We start from the raw sequence: 17,964 nt of genomic DNA on the forward strand, positions 1-17,964 counted from the left end.
GGCTGCACCACATGGGAAACAGTAGACATGAGCCAATATGATAATACAGTTGCATCCCCCCCCAAACCCTACGATGCCTTTATTGACAAATATGATGTTTACCCGCGCCTTCCCAGGAAGAGGTCAGTTTGTGCGCTTGAATGTCAGTAACTGAATATCATAGACAGAAATATTGTCTGACACAAATATCATAACCTAAATGTTGTTTACAAAAATGCACGTTGTAGATTTTTTATTAAGATTATATTTTATTCTATTTGTGACTTAATATTAAAGCCAGATGAAATTCTTACATTATTCTGGGAGTAGAGGTTCTACCTTATGCCTTTCTCAGCTCGTAAAAGACTCATACGGTGGATAACATCCAATCGAGCTAGTTCTAGCAACGTATTAAGAGTATATCAGGTAGATCGCGACCCAGCACATGCCAAGGTAATGCTAGAAGAGCTCGCTCATGGAGTAAGACGTGAACTGGATTGATTTGCTTGGGTCTTATAGGAGCACCTCAGTTTGTTCTCCTTCTACGTACGACTGATGTTGGGTGAATTTGGTACGGTGCTTCATTACGCACCTGACGATCTTAAGTTCTCGAGCAGATAAACCTCACCCCGAAGGGGCGCATATCACCATTGAATTTCCAAATAAGGCTTGAATACCACCGGGATCCATCCTCTGATAAGAAGCCTTTTAAGACAAGATTGCCTATTCAGATCCTGCCTGGGTTAAGCGATCAAAGGTAATTATCATTCCCATCGGCAGCTCTTTTAATGCCTCCCTGTAATTAGGTAATGGCGTGATTACGTGGGTGTCTCCATCACAGAAAGACTTTGACAATTGACCCCTGACAGCGCAGTAATAGGTCTGGCTGTGGGCTGAGCGCGCCTCCCACTCGTAGACATGATCCATCTCAAGAGTCGAGAATTGATTTGGTGATTGGCCGAAACAATATGATCTTTGATTAGATCCCATGATCTGCTCTCTGGCTATTCCCCCGCTGGGGAGTCAAGAATTGATTACGGTTTGTATCTGCTCTGAACATTGATTGTGGAACTTGTAGCAACTTGTTCTTGTCATTTAAAACAATGTGGTCAGGGCTGATAAACCTGCTTGTTGTAGATGCCAATATGTACATTAGCAGTTTTATAAACTCTTTGCTATTGGGATAATATGCACCAGGATAGAATATAAAAAGAATTGACCAGGTAATCAGAATGAATGTGATTGGTGAAAGGTGATTGTTTAAGGGTAGAATGGAGGTGCACAGTGGAAGGGGGTTTGGAGAAGGCCACGCCATGGTGGGATGGGGCATCGTTGCCCTGGTGGAGCGCACCCTGCAGGATGGAGGCATTACCGCCCACAAACGCTCAGCCAGCTTGAAAAGGGCATTGGTTTCAGCCTTGTAGATCAGGCATACTAGGGTCTTGTTCTAGTGATGGAAGAGGCAATGGGCGTGCATCGCTGGAAGTGGGGAGCAGGGAAATAGTGTGGACACGGGGTAAACCCCGTTGGAAGTGGGAAGCAGGGCATTAGTGTGGACACGGGGTAAACCCCGTTGGAAGTGGGGAGCAGGGCATTAGTGTGGACATGGGGTGCATCGTGCTGAATGGAGAACTCAGGCAGGGTTTGTCTTAGCAGTTCAGACACAACACTGTGGTTTGGGTTGGGGCAAGGGCTGCTTTGCTTTTGATTGTACATTGTTTGTAATGGTATAGGCGAGTTGAGAATGGTGGGAAGGAATGGCTGCCCCCAGAAGGTACCAGTGGTTAAAGATTACAAAGCATTTCCAAGCACAATCATTTTTGGTGTCTACGTGGGGTGCATCAGTGTCACCCTGAGTTCACCCTGATGGATGGAGGGTCCATTTCCACGGGCATCTCAAATGCCCAATAAATCCTGGGGAATCAAGAGGCATCGAACCTGTCAGAAGATGCGTACTATGGGAAACGGACATTCTAGAGCCTTCGCCCGGCTACGGACATGGATATGAACAGTCTACCGACATGGCACCCTACAAACATGGCGCTCTACATACACTGCCACTCTACACATTTTGGGGTTATTTAGCATTTGGTGGACAGAGCACCCGGCAACAAATCCGGCAGAGTATCCCTTCGACACACTGACAGTACAGAGTAGGGTGAATTGCCATGTTCCCGCTGGCGGAATCCACGCACGCTCGCTGTCGGCGGAAACCTTTGACAACAGCTCCAAATTGGACCATCTGTCTGAGTATCTCAGACCATCCGCCTTATTTACCATGAACATTCAGACATATGTTTCCCTGTTTGTGGCTACCAGCAAAAGTCTGGCAGTCCAGAACAAATAAAAAATGAAATTGACTTCCACACCCCGGGGTTAAACTCCATGGGTTTTAAAGGCCTTTATTTTTTGTGAATTTCAAAAAATTCTCCTTTTGAGTTTGCTTTTGAAATACAAAAAGGTGTGCTGACCGGCCCCCTGGAAAATAACAGCTATCATGTAAACACGCAGTGCCTTCAGAGGAGCCAACGTGGCTGCGGCCATCTCTAAATATGGTGGGTGGTAGTTCACCAGAGCCACAAGGTGCCGGCTTCTCCTGCCCTTGCACAATGGCATACAGCCCACCAGACCCCAAATCACCCCTTTTGCCATTCAAAGAACATCTCCCCTCTAGAGATAAATTCACTCTGGGGACAGCAACTCTATGGAAATCTACAGAAAATGCCTTTAATGTCTACCTTGTCCTCACCCCCCTGTTGTTTCTGAACGTTTATAAATAAGGGGGAAAAAAACAACCTTTCTACTGGTTCTGGGCAGACAATGCCAGCAGTATTTTTCAACCAATTACTCAGAGGAAGCCCCCTGCGGCCAAGATTGATTTGTAATCGCTGGCAGGTGGCAGTGTGGGCTGGGGGGAGTGAAGAGTCCCAATCTCTAAGTATTGTGCTCAGTGTGAGCTTGTTCCATGAGTAAGCAGCCTGGACACATGATGCCTTCTCACTGGCAGCCCCCCACAGTGGCACAGCGCCCTCTGTAACATGCATCACCCTCCCATCCAACACACGTGCCCTCCTACCAACCCACCGCGCATCTTCCAGCGCTCTCGCCATCACCCAGCGCGCATCTCCTCGCCAGCCCTGCGCTCACCAGCCCACGCTTGCCTATTTTTCCAATTTTTTTCAGAAATAGAGCCATCTTCGACGCATGGTAACCCGAAGTCACCAGGATGGAGCTGTGATGTCACAGGTGATATGGGTTCTGGGGTCATAAGGAAGGATCCAGTCCAACACTCAGTCTTGACTGTTGGGATCTCTGGACACCAAGGACTGGGCTGGGCTTCCTCCGGCGACCCAGCACTGGGCCAGGTTATACGAGTGACCTGCGTGCCTCATTCACCCAGGACAGGGCCAGGCTGGGTCTGTCATCAGGACCTCTGCGACTAACCAGCTCTCAGGTTGTACTAGTGACACGGGCATCTAAGAAAGAGACTGCATCAGACTTTCTGTGATCACAGGATAACCTGTAGTCTCCCATGAAAGAGACTGATTGTATCTTGCAACCTGTGCTTTAGGTGGTCAAGAACAGTGCCAGGTTGTTTTTAGTGACTTGGTTACCAAGGGTTCTCCGGGCTCTCTCTACTGAGCTGGTGAATGATGTTCACGCGGGACTGAGCCAGCGGTCTCTAGCGGGCCAGACGTCTGGCTTCACCCAGGAGTGAGCCAGCCGAGCTCAACTGACCTGGTGATCCCTTGTTGCCCAGGACCAAGCTGTCTGATGGGACCTGATCTTCTAATGGCTCCAACGACTGAACTAGGTTATCCGGAGTTAACTGGGCGTCCGCGTTCACGCAGTCTTGGTGTCTGAGGTCAACCAGGGCCGTGCCAGTCGTTCGCTGTTCACCTGGGTTTCTAAGAGTACCCAGGTCCAAGCCTGGCTTTCTCTGGGGACCTCAGTGTCTGAAGCCACCTCAGACTGAACCAGGTTGCACCTGTGGCCTAGACTTTTGGAGACGCATTGGACGGAGCCAGGTCCTCTCCTCAGGCCTGATGATCCGGAATCACTGAGGACCGAGCCCGGCGGTCGAAAGTGACTTGGTTTCCTAATGTCATGAAGGTTTGAGCCATGTTGTCCCTAGTGACCTGGGCCTGTCCCTAAGCGGCTTGTTTCTAAGGGCTGCTAAGACACGCGTCCTCTTTCTGGGCTGGACTGGAGGATGACGGCATGCGTTTTATCAAGGTAGCCTTGATCAACGGGGAAGTGGGCTAAAAAGAAATAAAACTAGAGCTACTTCTAGGTAGCAGCTATAGTTGGAGGATGACTAGACAGTCTTTTCAACAATAGCCTATGTTCCTGGTGGAGATATAATCCTAACTTGGGATAGACAATCCTCTGCAGAGAAGGCCAGTTTGGATGGAGACCAGCTAAGCCCCCCCACCGAGAAATGAGTCCGAGTAGCATTGCACAAGCCTCCATTAAGTGGACTGATTGGCAGGTTCCTGGGTCCTAGACCTGCCTCTGCATAGGGGTGGGTCTGAGAAGCAATGTGTAGTCTTCCTTTTAGCCGTGTGGTTCTGAAGGGCAGAGACCAGCTTTGCCATATTGGTATTGTTCTATATGGGGCTACACTTTCTCCCATTTCGGTGTCTGCCGCTGAAAGGAACTAGTTGCTCTTCCTAATAGTACTGACCAGACAAATTTAACTTCATGCAAAGGTCCTCGGAAGGAAGGGTGCAGCCCCTCTAATGGGCTGGTCCTAAGGTGTGGACGAGCTTCCCCACAGTGGACTGTTCCGGGGTTGGGTGACTGGTTAAGCAGGTTAAGTATGCGGTCTTGAAAGGGCCACTGCTGTTCTTTGAGAGTGACTGATGTACACAGAATGCACAGAGCCTTTGGTGTTGTTGCCGCCCTGCTGGTGTCTCACTTCTCATCTCTCTACATTGTGAAGCGCTGCTCTCTCATTGATCCTTATCTTTCTTCTCATTGAGCAGTATCCCTGGATCAGCGGTCTGCGCCTTCGACATGGACCAGGTTGCATCGGTCTTTGAGGGTCGCTTCAGGGAGCAGAAGTCTCCCGAGTCCATCTGGACGCCGGTCCCGGAGGAGCTGGTCCCCAAGCCAAGGTGAGTAAGATGAGTGCGGATTCCGGAGATCGATGCAGGTGCAATGTCCAGAAGGGTACTGCTGTGTTTAGTGGTGATGATGGGAGGAGGGAGCCATTACCTCTAAATCCTCGTATGAGGAAGAAAGACCATCATCATGGGCAGATGTGGACCACAACAAAAGCCCTAGGCAGATCCACCCGCGCACATAAGACAATACAAGGATCTCCCAAGATTAGACTCAACCCACCTTCACACTAATCTTCACAACCCAGTTCTAAGCTAAACTTTGAGCATACGACTGACCACACACAACCAAACACCAGCAAAACCACAGACGCAATCAATCAACGGTTTCTGCAGTTCAGTGGATGACTCTCCAAGATCTGCATGAAAGGCGGCTCAGATATAGAATGAGCTACAATGTCACAGTATAACAAAGTAGGTTGGTCTTGAAATTCTTGTTGTTTCATGAAGTTCACTTCATGATGAAAACCAGCAAAAGCAGCTGACCTTTCACCTTGCTGGCCAGATGATGCTGGAGCCCCATTTGTCCATCTGTGGGGTCACCAGGAGTCCTGCTTTGAACCAGGCAGCTGCCTGGCCTGGGGAGGTCTTGTATTGTGGAGGACGTATCACAGCGGAGTAGGGACCCTGGTAGCCGGATCCACATTTCTCAGTCTTAACCTGTAGATAGTGGTGTTACCACAGTGTTTGTTGGCGCTAGGGATGCTCACCACCACCTCTTTCTCCTCGTCTTCCAGACCTGGGTGTTGCGCCCTCCCCGGCGCTCGTTTCAACGCTTCCAGCGGCTTCCCCGATGAGATGCTGAACTTTGTGAAGACTCACCCGCTGATGGACGAGTCGGTAAACTCTGTCGGCAACACCCCATGGATTACGAGGACCATGACCAGGTAAGAGACACCCGCCCCGCCCCCCTGACACTCCCACATAGAAAGAGGCAATAGCAGCCAGTGAGTAACCAGGGATTTTGAGGACGAAACCCAGATCATGGATTCCGTCTCTTGGCGTCACTCACAGACACTCATTCCAGTGCCCCCTGCCTATGCTGCAGATTCTCCAATGCACTGCTGCAGGAACAACCCAACTGGATCCCTGCATTCCCTCCCTGCCTCTCCTTCAGGGTCTCCCTGCCTCTCCTGCAGGGTCTCCCTGACTCTCCTTCAGGGTCTCCCTGCATCCCCTGGAGGGTCTCCCTGCCTCCCCTGGAGGGTCTCCCTGCCTCCCTAGTGGGTCTCCATGTGTCCCTGGAGGTATCCCTGCCTCCCTTGAGGGTCTCTCTGTCGGGCCTCCCTCCCTGCTTCCAACTTCTGCCTCCCTGGGGGGTCTCCCTCCCATCCCTGGAGGTCTCCTTGGAGGGCCTCCCTGCCTCTTCCTCCCTGGAGGATCACCCTGCCTCCCTGGAGGGCTCTCTTCCTCCCTGGAGGGCTCTCTGGGTCTCTCTGCCTCCCTGGTGCGCCTCTCTGCCTCCATGGAGGGCTCTCTGCCTCCCTGGTGGGTCTCCCTGCCTCCCCTGGAGGGTCTCCTTGCCTCCCTAGTGGGTCTCCCTGCCTCCCCTGGGGGGTATCCCTGCCTCCCTTGAGGGTCTCTCTGTCGGGCCTCCCTCCCTGCTTCCAACTTCTGCCTCCCTGGGGGGTCTCCCTCCCATCCCTGGAGGTCTCCTTGGAGGGCCTCCCTGCCTCTTCCTCCCTGGAGGATCACCCTGCCTCCCTGGAGGGCTCTCTTCCTCCCTGGAGGGCTCTCTGGGTCTCTCTGCCTCCCTGGTGAGCCTCTCTGCCTCCCTGGAGGGCTCTCTGCCTCCCTGGTGGGTCTCTCTGCCTCCCTGGTGAGCCTCTCTGCCTCCCTGGAGGGCTCTATGCCTCCCTGGTGGGCCTCTCTGCCTCCCTGGAGGGCTCTCTGCCTCCCTGGTGGGTCTCTCTGCCTCCCCGGTGAGCCTCTCTGCCTCCCTGGAGGGCTCTCTGCCTCCCTGGTGGGTCTCTCTGCCTCCCTGGAGGGCTCTCTTGGTCTCTGCCTCCCTGGTGTGTCTCTCTGCCTCCCTGGTGGTCTCTCTGTCTCCCTGGAGGGCTCTCTGTCTCCCTGGTGAGTCTCCTTGTCTCCCACCTCTGCCTCCCGACCCTGGAGGGTCTCCCTGCCGTCCCTAGAGGCCTCCCTAATGGGTCTCCCCGCCTCTCTGGAGGGTCTCCCTCCCATCTGCAGCAGGTCCCTCCTGCTCCCCTCTTCCCCCCCCCCCACTGTCCTTGCATGCTCTCGCAGCATCGCCTGGTTCCCGGTGCTGACGTGCACGGGTACCAGTTGGGGGAGGGGTGGGGGCGCATATAGAGGCGCCCCGCGCCTGCCAGACCGGGAGTGACAGCGCCTGACAGAGAGACAAGAGGGGGCCTCTGCCTGGCACCAGCATCCATCTCCGTGATAGGCATCGGGGCCGCGGTCAGGGAGGGGTTAATCAGCCTTCACAGAACAATGCCTCGCCTCGCGCGCGAGTGACGGCGGCTCATCCCCGCCGGGGGACACTTAATTACATTTGTCATGGTGTCTGGCACACGTGTGCTGTGCTGCTTGTCAGCGCCGCCCTGCCTGGGCCTCTGTGCAAGTCTGCAAAGCCCCGTGCCTGTTTCTCCCTTTGGTGTATACTGTTACCTGTGTGCATTCCTATGCATTGCACTGTGTGCATGTTAGGTTTCTGTTCTGTATACATGGATGTATACGTGTGAGCTTGTGTTCTGCATGTGTGGTGTATGTATGTGTATGTAGAGCTGTCTTTCTGTGCCTATTTTCTTGCGCCTGGTTTCGTGCGCACACGGTTGCATATCGACTAGACTGTGGACTACATATAGGAATTGATGTGTATGTTTCTGTGTGTTTCATTCTTCCTGTGTGCGTGTGCGCGCACACACATGCTTGTGTGTGTGGTGTGTGAGCGCGAATCGGTATAGGGCTTGGACATTTCCCCCAAGCTGCCGTGAATATTAGTTTTCTAATTAAATCTGCTCGACTTAATTGTTGTTTTATGGAAAATTAATCAAGCAGCTCAAACAGTGTGCTTTTCCAGGCGGTGCATGTGGCTGGTGGTGCTGGAATGTGCGCCTTGATGCCTCAATCACCGCCCTGAGGCACACATTGCCGGTGTCCGGCATTAAGAGAGGTGGGCCTTTGGGTCTTGAGAGTAGGACCATCATGGGGGACTCATCTTACCTACATTAACTCCATTCGCACTTGAAATGATCATCAGTACCGCAGGGTTTCCAAATGGTTGCTGGATGTTTTATGAATGTTTGCTGGATGTTTTCTGAATGTTGGCTGGATGTTTTCTGAATGTTGGCTGGATGTTTTTCAAATGTTTGCTGTATGTTTGCAGGATGTTTGCAGGATATTTGCAGGACGTTTGCAGGATATTTGCAGGACGTTTGCATGATATTTGCAGGACGTTTGCAGCATGTTTGTGAGTGTTGGCACCATAAGTTATTTTAGTATCATCCCACCAACATTTGTGGAATACACAATTTCGTCTACTTTTAAGTGGCACACGATTTCCTCTGGCAGGGGCACAAAGGAAAGATAACAGTGTAACATTTGACCCTGGTTATTTATTAACAAATTGCTGCTTTCTTACAATGTACATGTTTGCGATCATGGAGTTGGCAATTTGCTTTTAACCAATAATGCTCTTAAGCCTTTCTGAGACAACCAGAGGCAGCCTTACTGCACGCTTACTAACCTTGACTGAATGATGTTGAGTGTTCACGAGACTGTCAAGTGATTGATTGATCATATGTATATATATATGGTCCAGTTAATGGACTCGATCGTCTCTAAGTGCTAAGTAGACACATATTTAACCATGCTGTAAAATCACTGCATGGGTTGCGGGTTGCCACAACTTGCTTTTATAAGACCCAGACAAGCTTTGCAAGTAACCTGTTGAAATGCGGGCCGCTCACAGTAAAAGGGGTGACCACTATTGATCCGGAAAGGCCAAATCCATGTCAGATATTCCGAATATCCTTGTGAGATACATTTACATGCCGCGGTCCTTAAAGGGACTCATCTACATAGTCGGCAGCTACCCGAACATCTGTCTGCCAATGAAAACATCCTTTCTATGCTCCATTTGATTTTGATGGAGAGGGAGGTGGGTTAGGACTATCTTTGGTCAGGAACGTGGATATCAACAAAAGACTCTTGTAAGAATGTCTTTCTGGACTCCATGGTTCTGTATTTAACAAGTGTATTGAGGACATTACAACGATTACACCTACGGTCAACGTCCAAAGATTAAAATGTTGCTACAAACTAATACAATTCCTGACCCAGGCACTGGATGGTTGAATTTAGCACCACATGTGATACAGAAAGTCTTCAAGCTGCAAAACTATTTTTACAGACAAGTAACCAGTTTCTTCACCCTGGTTTTAGTCCTGTTTACGGTTTTAAATAGGAATGGGCAAGTGACTAAGGGATACCTGTGAAAAGACAATCACCTCTTCTTCATGGCTGTTGTGGCTGCGCCATTTAAGCAGTAGCGGCTGCCACCGAACGGGCGTGGGGGGCGGGGAACGGGGAACGGAGGGGGGAGGAAATTAAAAATACATTTTTAAAGACCAACTTACCTGGATGTGTCTGGACGCCACCTCTCCTCCGTCCTCTTCCTGGCTTCTGTGGAAGCAGGAAGTACCTAGGTTCCCCCGAGCCAATCACAACGCTGCAACGCAGCGTTGGGATTGGTCTGAGCACTATGGGTCGGTGCTCAGATAGGGAATGGGACCCTGGACATGTTCTTCACCCAGGCTGTAATGCAGCCCCGGTGGAGAACATGAAAAGTGCGCATGGCATTTTGGACGGCCCGAGACAGCCGGCCAAAATGTCATGCGCACTAAGAATTGCCTACCACTCCTCCCCCAGCCTCTAAACAGCCCATCCCCGCCCCCAACCAACTGAGCCAGTACTTTAAATACAATTCCCATACTTGGATCCGAGAGACCCGCCACCGCTGGACTCCGCTACGTTCATTTAGCTCCCGGCCCCTGGATACACCCGTTCCGAGGCTACAGTCTAGGCTTACAAGCCAGACAGGGCCCTCTGCCCCCGCTCTCTTCCCAACTGTCGCAGCCGGGTTCACCCCTGCCGCTACTGCGTTTTCCTACCCTTTACATTTGAACACAGCCCTGAAGAGTCACATCTTGACACAATGTGACGAAACACGTGTCAGCTTAAGTTGTTCTTAATGTACTGACCAAAAACGAACTATAAATCCTTTTGCACACTTCGCTGGATTTCGACTATCTCATTTCTTGTTTATTCTAAGTATTATTGTACAGTTCTTACATAATAACCCTTTACCTTGACGTGTGCACAGGAGCTTTTCATATACCCTTACGGTGGGGGACCTTTTTCCCACCTTCACAGGGGCTGTTCCTGGGTTTGTTCCTCTGACCTGTCGCACCGTTACAATCCTGACTCATTTCTACTACTCTAAAAAGAACACGCTGAGCGCCAAATCTTCCTGTCCTCTCGACAAACCCTATCACCTCGTACATTCACGGTTAAATACAATGACAATAACGTTAAGTTATTATCATTTTATTTTTCCATTTTTAATTGCTCCTCAATTAGCAGTGGGGCGACGCTCCTCCGCCTTAGCGACTGCATTTAATAAAATTATTGGCCCTTCGGTAGCAATGAATGCTTCAGTCGGAACAGAGATTCCCAAGAGACTCTTGGTGAAAAAAACACTTTTCAAGAGACCACCTCCAAATTGCTGTGAATAAAACTGAAGAGGCGGTGACCCTCCTCGTACCCGTACGGTTCGCGTCAGCTTTTATTCCCGTACAGACGGTTAACACTCTCCTCAGGCTAATAGCTTACTTTTCTTACCTGGAAGAAATAAGATGGACCAAAATAATTTCTATTTTTCTCCAGTTCTTGGTGTGCAAAGAAAAAAGGGATCAATCTATTCTAGTTCTGATTTGTATTACTTCTCCAGGAAAAAGTGCATTAATATTTCGTTTACCTAGCTCAGGACCTTGGTAAATTGAGGTTCCACCTCGGTGAGGATTAATGCACTCGCGAGCTACCTGTCTCTCGCGCCCTCTGCGCTTGCGAGAATTCTCAATGGACTCTGCCGACATTGCGGACTCCGACGAGCCTGGCTTGTCTCTTTCCCATTTAAAATCCTGATGGCTTCGGTCGTATCGCCCGTCCATCTTTGTTCGAGGCAAAACATGTCCAGAGGAGGTAATCTTTCCTCATAACTTCTACTCGACAACCCATCCATCATGTTAGTTGCTTTGCGGTGGATGCTTTCAGCTTCTCTTATGTTTGCCTTAAGATGAGGGCGCGAGACCTCGCCGCAGTTATCGCAGTCTGTACCCACCAATGGCTCGTGCAGTCGCGCCTCATTGGGCGCGACACGCCTCCACCCCCTGATTCAAGATGGTGTCTTATCTTTTTTTTTATTCTTTGGTGTTTCATCTGTTGTGATAGCCAGGAGCTGTTTCCCCCCACAGCACTCTTTCTAATATTGCATAGCAATCAATATACATAGTATTTATGCAGATGTACAGAGTGTGGGGGGAGGACATGACTCAGAAGAGGTGAAGCTTCAAGTAGGGCATAGTGCCCCCCCCCCCCCATAAAAATAATAATAAATAGCATATTACGTCTGTGCATCTGTATAAATGGTTTATGCCAGGAAACTTTTCAATTGTCTTTGTTCTAAGGAAAGATATGTACCCAGCCCAAGATGCAAGGAGTTTTTGCACTTTTTGCACTGAATGGTAAAATCACGCTGAAGAGGCCTTGTGTTATTTGGTTCACCAGTGTTACTTAAAATACAGTTTTCACAATTGCCTTGAATATTTTGAGCATTCATAGATTGAGAACTTCTTGCCTCTTTTTTAAAATGTTTTTAAATTTAATTATAATGTGCTACACAGCAAATGTTATCGATCAAGGTGTGAAAACCCATCATTGCACCTCACCTCCCGAGTTGGAAGAGGGACTACAGAATTAGAAAGGATTTTCAAGCCTTCTTGAACTTTTTGATGCTCAACATTTAGGACAGATTAGAAGTAGATTCCACATAACCCCTGCTGTTAAATTTGTTTTTAAGGTACATACAATGATTAGATTTTGTCTTTTAAGTGCCAGTGGTCATTTCTGTCGATATTTAAATCCTAGACATAGCATCTTGCACCAGACTGTCTGGTTGAGATGGATTCTCTTTTAAATGCACTACAACACCCTGTGACTGCTCTTCTTTAAGATATAGATGAAGTGGGCCACAGCCCCCACGGTGCCCTGTGACTGTGAGGGTACGTCTTGTAGGTAGGAGGGTCTGTTCGCAAGACCTTACCTGGCTGGGTTTCATAAACTAATTTCCCCTGCTTTGGGTACATTGCTTTTGCTTTCTATACCCTCCTCTAGCCTGGGCACACAATGTGGCTACCACCCCTATCTTCTAGCTTCGATACATTCGATTTTAGGTTTCGCCTGGCGTCCAATGCGCAGCAGTGTTCACGCAGGCGAAATCTTTTGAGTTTCAGTATGGGACTTTCACCCGCCTCTCTGTTTAATCGGCTAGCTCCATAAATGGAGGCTAGCCATTGGAACAGAGATGCGCCAGTCATTGTCCGAGCAGATTCGTGGGCGTTCCGGCGATTTTTTTCGCTCTCTGCCCCTTTAACAACGTCATTGCGTCATTTTTTGTTATTTTTGTCCTGCCTTTTGCAGGAGTGGGCTGCGCTTTGCTTCCTGTCGTCTCTGTGTGCGTGGCTGTTGTCTTCGTGTCCGGTACCGTCGTGTGGCTGTTCATAATTATACACTTAGTAAGGATACACTCAGAAAGTATGTTCCTTTATGTTTGTTGCCCGTCTTGCAGGTCAACTTTTGTTGATGGTTTGAATTGTTTTCTGTAGCGCCTTGAAGTGACTGTGTGAAGTCACGTGTTGGCACCTACAAAAGGCGCATTAAATAAATACATTTTGTATAGATACATACCATCCGCCATTTGGTATGATACCTCCACAGCTGCGGCTGATGTTTATGTTGCGTACACGAGTCAGGCAGCCTGGAGAAACTATATAAGTAGGATGGCGTGTGTGTGTGGGGGTGTGGGGGGAGAGAGACTAGGCTGCCCTGGCACAAGACTGGGCTTGCAGCGCGCCGCAGTAGGACATAGGGTCACCGCACAGATTGTGCACAGACTTGGCCAGGAATGTCCGGGCTGCCTGCTCCAAGCTGCTCTCGTCAGCCGCCTGCCTCTGAGGAGAGTGACGGGCAGACCCTGGACAGGCTCAGCTGTGTCATTCTTGCACGCCCGTTGCCTGCTGACGCTAGGGCGAACCGAAAAAGCCCAGGCATGCCTGAGCATATTCTCGATGGCTCTCACTAAGCTTTTGTTTTTTCCATTTTTGAGAATAGAAAACAAAAGAGAAACACGCTTTGTCACTGAGAGTTCAAGGATACATTTTGAAGTAGTCTAAGGCGTCGTCGGTGCTTTAATGAAATCCTGCAAAACTCTCAATGAGTGGCTGGGCAGCGAAGCCGAAAACGAATGTTAAGAGTTATGTGTGCTCGCGGCTTCCCTACTCATCCCATCTGCAGCCGGGACATTGTCCCTGGCTGTTTCAGCCTGCAAAAAGAAGCTGCAGCTACGCACCATTTAACTGCCTTTTATATTCACGTTTTCCAATCTAAAGCTCGGTGTACTGCCATCAACGAAACACCTACTCTGACAGGAAATATCGCACTTAGTAACATTTTAATGACTTCATTCATACTTCGCCGTGTGCACAAAAACATATTCCTTAAACATATTTGTTTTCATGTATTATACAAAGGGTGGATGGAATCCTGCCTTTACTTATTCTCGTCAGGACATAACATTTCAGGTGTTCGAGAACTGTATGAAAACCAGGCGCTTGTTGCTTACTGTTATCTTTTCTCTCCAGGGCATACTGTGTTGGCTTACTATACTCTGTCAGCATGGGCAAACTGTGTTGGTTACTATACTCTCTCCTGCTGGGTACATCATTAACTCTCTTCCAGCTTAGATATGTTGAGTTGGCTCCACCACTCTCTGCTGGTATGGGTACACTATCTTTTCTTCCACAACTCTTTTCTGGTTAGATTACACTAAGTTCTGCCCAGCTCTGGTGCATGTTGTCTGTTAGTTTAAACTACTTTCTTGTATCTGAGGAATGACAACTACTCTCTTCTGGAATGGGTACACTGTGTTGGCCTCTAATACTCTCTTTTGGCTTGAGTACGCTAGGTAGGTCTTCACTACCCTCTTGCAGCTTGGGTACACTCTTCTCTTCTGGTTCTGGTACACTAAGTTGTCTTCCACCACTCTCTTCTGGGTAAGTTGCAATAGCTTTTAGCTCCCATCTCTGGTGGACTATTCTGGCTTCCACTGCTCTTGTCTAGCTTGAGTACACTATGTTGACTTCCACATATTTCTCTGTGTCAGTGTTCATTAACATCTTCCTTACACTAAAGAGAACTGATGAGCACTAGTGGTCCACACCAGCAGATCCCCAGGGTCATGTGTCCAATCGGAGTTCTAATTGGCTGCGTTCACGTAACTTGATGTAACCATCACCAGGCGACTTCACCACGGTTTTCGTAAATGACCCATTCAAGGGCCCAATCTTGAAGAGGTTCATTTCCAATTTTCCTTTTGAAGAATGAGAGTTGGTCAGCTTTCAGTTTTGCTGGTTGTGCTTTAGCTTCTGACTTTCAGTTTGTACTTGATTTTTCATAGTTTGGGGTGTAGGGCCATATTTAGAGTTTGGCAGACAAATGTTGTGGAGTATCCGATACACCAAACCCTGTGTGCACCAGCCGTGCAGGGAAAGGCATTACACCACATGCCCATTTAGGAGTGGGGGGAGCGTGATGTCCTATTTTTCTGCATGGCACTGCCAGGTAAAACTTGGTAGTTAGGGCCAGAAAGCAAACAAACACATAATGACCCCCCCCCCCTAGGGAAAAGACTCCTTGGGTTTGGGGTTCCTGAGTTACATATTCTTTCAGTAACAAAGTCCCAATTTGGGAGGTTGTCTTTGAAAAACAAAAACTTTGTTAAAGTTTGATGGACGGCCAGCAAAATGGCTGGTGGGAGTGCACTAAACAGTTTGTACTTTGATCAGAACAGCCACGATGGTGGTGTTCCTATGAAGGTCCAGAGATCACCACCAGGCCAGCAGCAATCTCTAAATTTGTCAGATGATTGGCCATCAGGGAGTCGAAAGTAATGTTCTCCGCCACCTTGACAGACTCAGAGATGTGTTAACTTCCGGCTTGTCACGGACAACTTGAAGGAAGTTCATAGCTGAATCAGCCGCAGCTGGGCTAATATCTTACGTCTTCGTGGAGCCTACATTTAACTCTTATAACGTTGTCCCCCCTCTGCAGGTACCAGCTGACTAAGATTGTGGTCGACACAGCAGCGGGACCCTTCAAGAACTATACTGTTGTCTTCTTGGGTTCCGATACCGGGTCTATCCAGAAGTTCTTGATCAAGACGAACGTCACTGGTTCTGGACAGACCATCACCCAGAGCCTGCTGCTGGAGGAGTTTGAGACGTACAACACAGAAAGGTACGGTGGAGGATTCCCAGCTCCCATTCCCCATGGGTAGTGTTTGATTGTGGTGAGGAAATTGAAGTGATAGCTTTAGGCGACAGATCTTTGTAAGGATGGAGACTGGTTATGCGGGTGGGAAGGGTGCAGATGTCGACAACGACGCTGAAGGGCTTAACAGGAGAATGCAAACTTTAGAGCCATTTGTTCTGGAAGTACTCCCTTCAAAATCCCTCATTGCTAAATCAGTTGACCCAAAACTTTCCCCAGCAACCTTTATTCCCTGATCATTCTGCTTATGTTCCTGAGCCTTTTAATTATGAAGCAAATTCTCTGCCCTGTAGGTGTGACACCACAGCTTGCAGAACCTAGAACCTGTAGGACTCGTCTTGCCCCTCCACTTTGTAGAAATAACAGCCCGGGAGTTGTTGCTGACATTGAAGTAAAAAGTGTTAACTTAATTAGATCCCACAACTTATGGAATTGATGATAATCCCTTGAATCTCCAGACTGAGCTTTATCGTTGACATGTTGCCCAGAGCCAAATGAGATACGAGGGGCCTCCTCATTTACCAGAGTTCAACCAATCACAAACAGCCATACAGTTGTCATAAACACTGATAACAGAACTTCTTTCACCTGTTGCCTCATACTAGGACATCAAGGAAAAAGTTACTTTTCCAGCCAGACTCTGCCAGTGGTAGACTACGCTGGGACATAATCCACATCAAAGGCACCAGAGGCCACCAGATTATCTCTTTCAATGGTGTCCTGGTAAAAAAGTGGTCAGTCCCATCAACCACCTGGTACAGTACGTTGGTACAGGCTGGAAACAAACTGTCGCCTTTTTCCCCTGAAGCCCACAGATATTCTACTGTTTTAGACATGCCCTGGAATCCCTACAGTGGAAACACTTCCCACCAGGTACTTCCCTCTACATCAGGTTAGTCGCTGGCTGGCTCGCCCACTCTGATTCGCTGAGTTAACCTGTGTCACATCACCCACGATGTTTGATCTGTAAACAAATCACAACACAACCATGAAGAAGCTGCGTTCATCGTTCAGTGGTGTCTTACGCCAAGGATGCCGCCCAAAGTCTTTTTTTTAACGGGATGAAATGTCAGTGGTACATTTAAGAGCAGCTGGACTGACCGGTCCTCTTGTCAAAAGGAAAGTGGGTCATTCACTGTTTCACATGGTGATGGACCAAAGTCACCAAGCACTGGCATCACCTAAACTTAAATCACTTAATGTCTTAATAGTCTGGTCCTTACTGAAACATATTCATGGTTTTATCAGGCTGGCCTGTACTCTAACAAGAGCCCACCTTCATCAGGTCTGTCTCTGGTACAGCAAGATCACAACTTTATCAGTCAACTTTTAGTATACAAGATCACTTTTTTATTTAACCAACCCAGCCTTTAGTCCAACTAGGTCACATATTAACCAACCCAACCTTTGGACCAACAAGATTGGTTGAACAACGAGTACTCCTCCCACCAACCGGGTCATTAATAAAATGCTTTCGCTGCTTGATCCACTCGCCTTTATTCCAATGAGTTTGCATCTTCAGCAACATTCATCAAAATGACTCTTAGTCCAAATAATTCATAAATTTGACATCTCGGCCCTTAGCCCAACACAGTCACGGTTTTGACATCCAGGTCTGTAGTCCATACTCTCACTTTCTTTAGAAACTCCACCCAACAGACGTGCAGCTTTGACCCGAATGTTGTTTTCTTTGCAGGTGTGGACAGGACAGCGAGGAAGAGAGAAGAATCCTGGCCATGGAGCTGGACAAGTCTTCCGGATCACTGCTCCTGGCCTTCTCGTCCTGTGTCGTGAAGGTGCCCATCGCACGGTGCCCTCAGCACAGCAGTTGCCTGAAGTGAGTATCTCGTTCGGAGCCGCCTTTGCTCCGGTGGGTCCACAGTACTTGATCAGATAGTGGGAGGTGGACCGTGGCACCAAGGAAGAGAGGCAATATGGAAAAAAATGGGTGGAATACTCGCATTAATCTCAGACACTGGTGACTACCTTGTGCCACATTTCTGTCCATTGTTTTTTTTTGCTCACATTTCTAATAAAGACAGGGGTGAATCACATGAAAATAAAAGGGACCATCCAGGCTGAACAGCTAGGAGACATACCGCCTGCAAAGGAAAGGAAACTCCCACCGATAAGTTGGGTCTCATCAGTGGTCAAGCACAGGGCCCACATATAGGCATGCCCACGTCACTTCAAGTGACTCCCTGAGAAATACAACAAGGGATGGCTGGAA

The 17,964-nt window shown here is 48.8% G+C and overlaps 1 protein-coding gene across 1 annotated transcript in view; it reads left to right on the forward strand.

The window, feature by feature from the left end:
* Positions 1-17,964, forward strand: part of SEMA6B (semaphorin 6B) — a 292,947-nt gene that overhangs the window by 246,380 nt on the left and 28,603 nt on the right. The window contains exons 11-14 of the mRNA XM_086947060.1: positions 4,968-5,099; positions 5,843-5,992; positions 15,516-15,701; positions 17,431-17,571. Coding sequence (XP_086803186.1) covers positions 4,968-5,099; positions 5,843-5,992; positions 15,516-15,701; positions 17,431-17,571 — 609 coding nt within the window. The remainder of the gene's footprint in view (positions 1-4,967; positions 5,100-5,842; positions 5,993-15,515; positions 15,702-17,430; positions 17,572-17,964) is intronic.

The sequence above is a fragment of the Lissotriton vulgaris genome, chromosome 12 (assembly GCF_964263255.1).
Source record: "Lissotriton vulgaris chromosome 12, aLisVul1.2, whole genome shotgun sequence".
NCBI lineage: Eukaryota > Metazoa > Chordata > Amphibia > Caudata > Salamandridae > Lissotriton > Lissotriton vulgaris.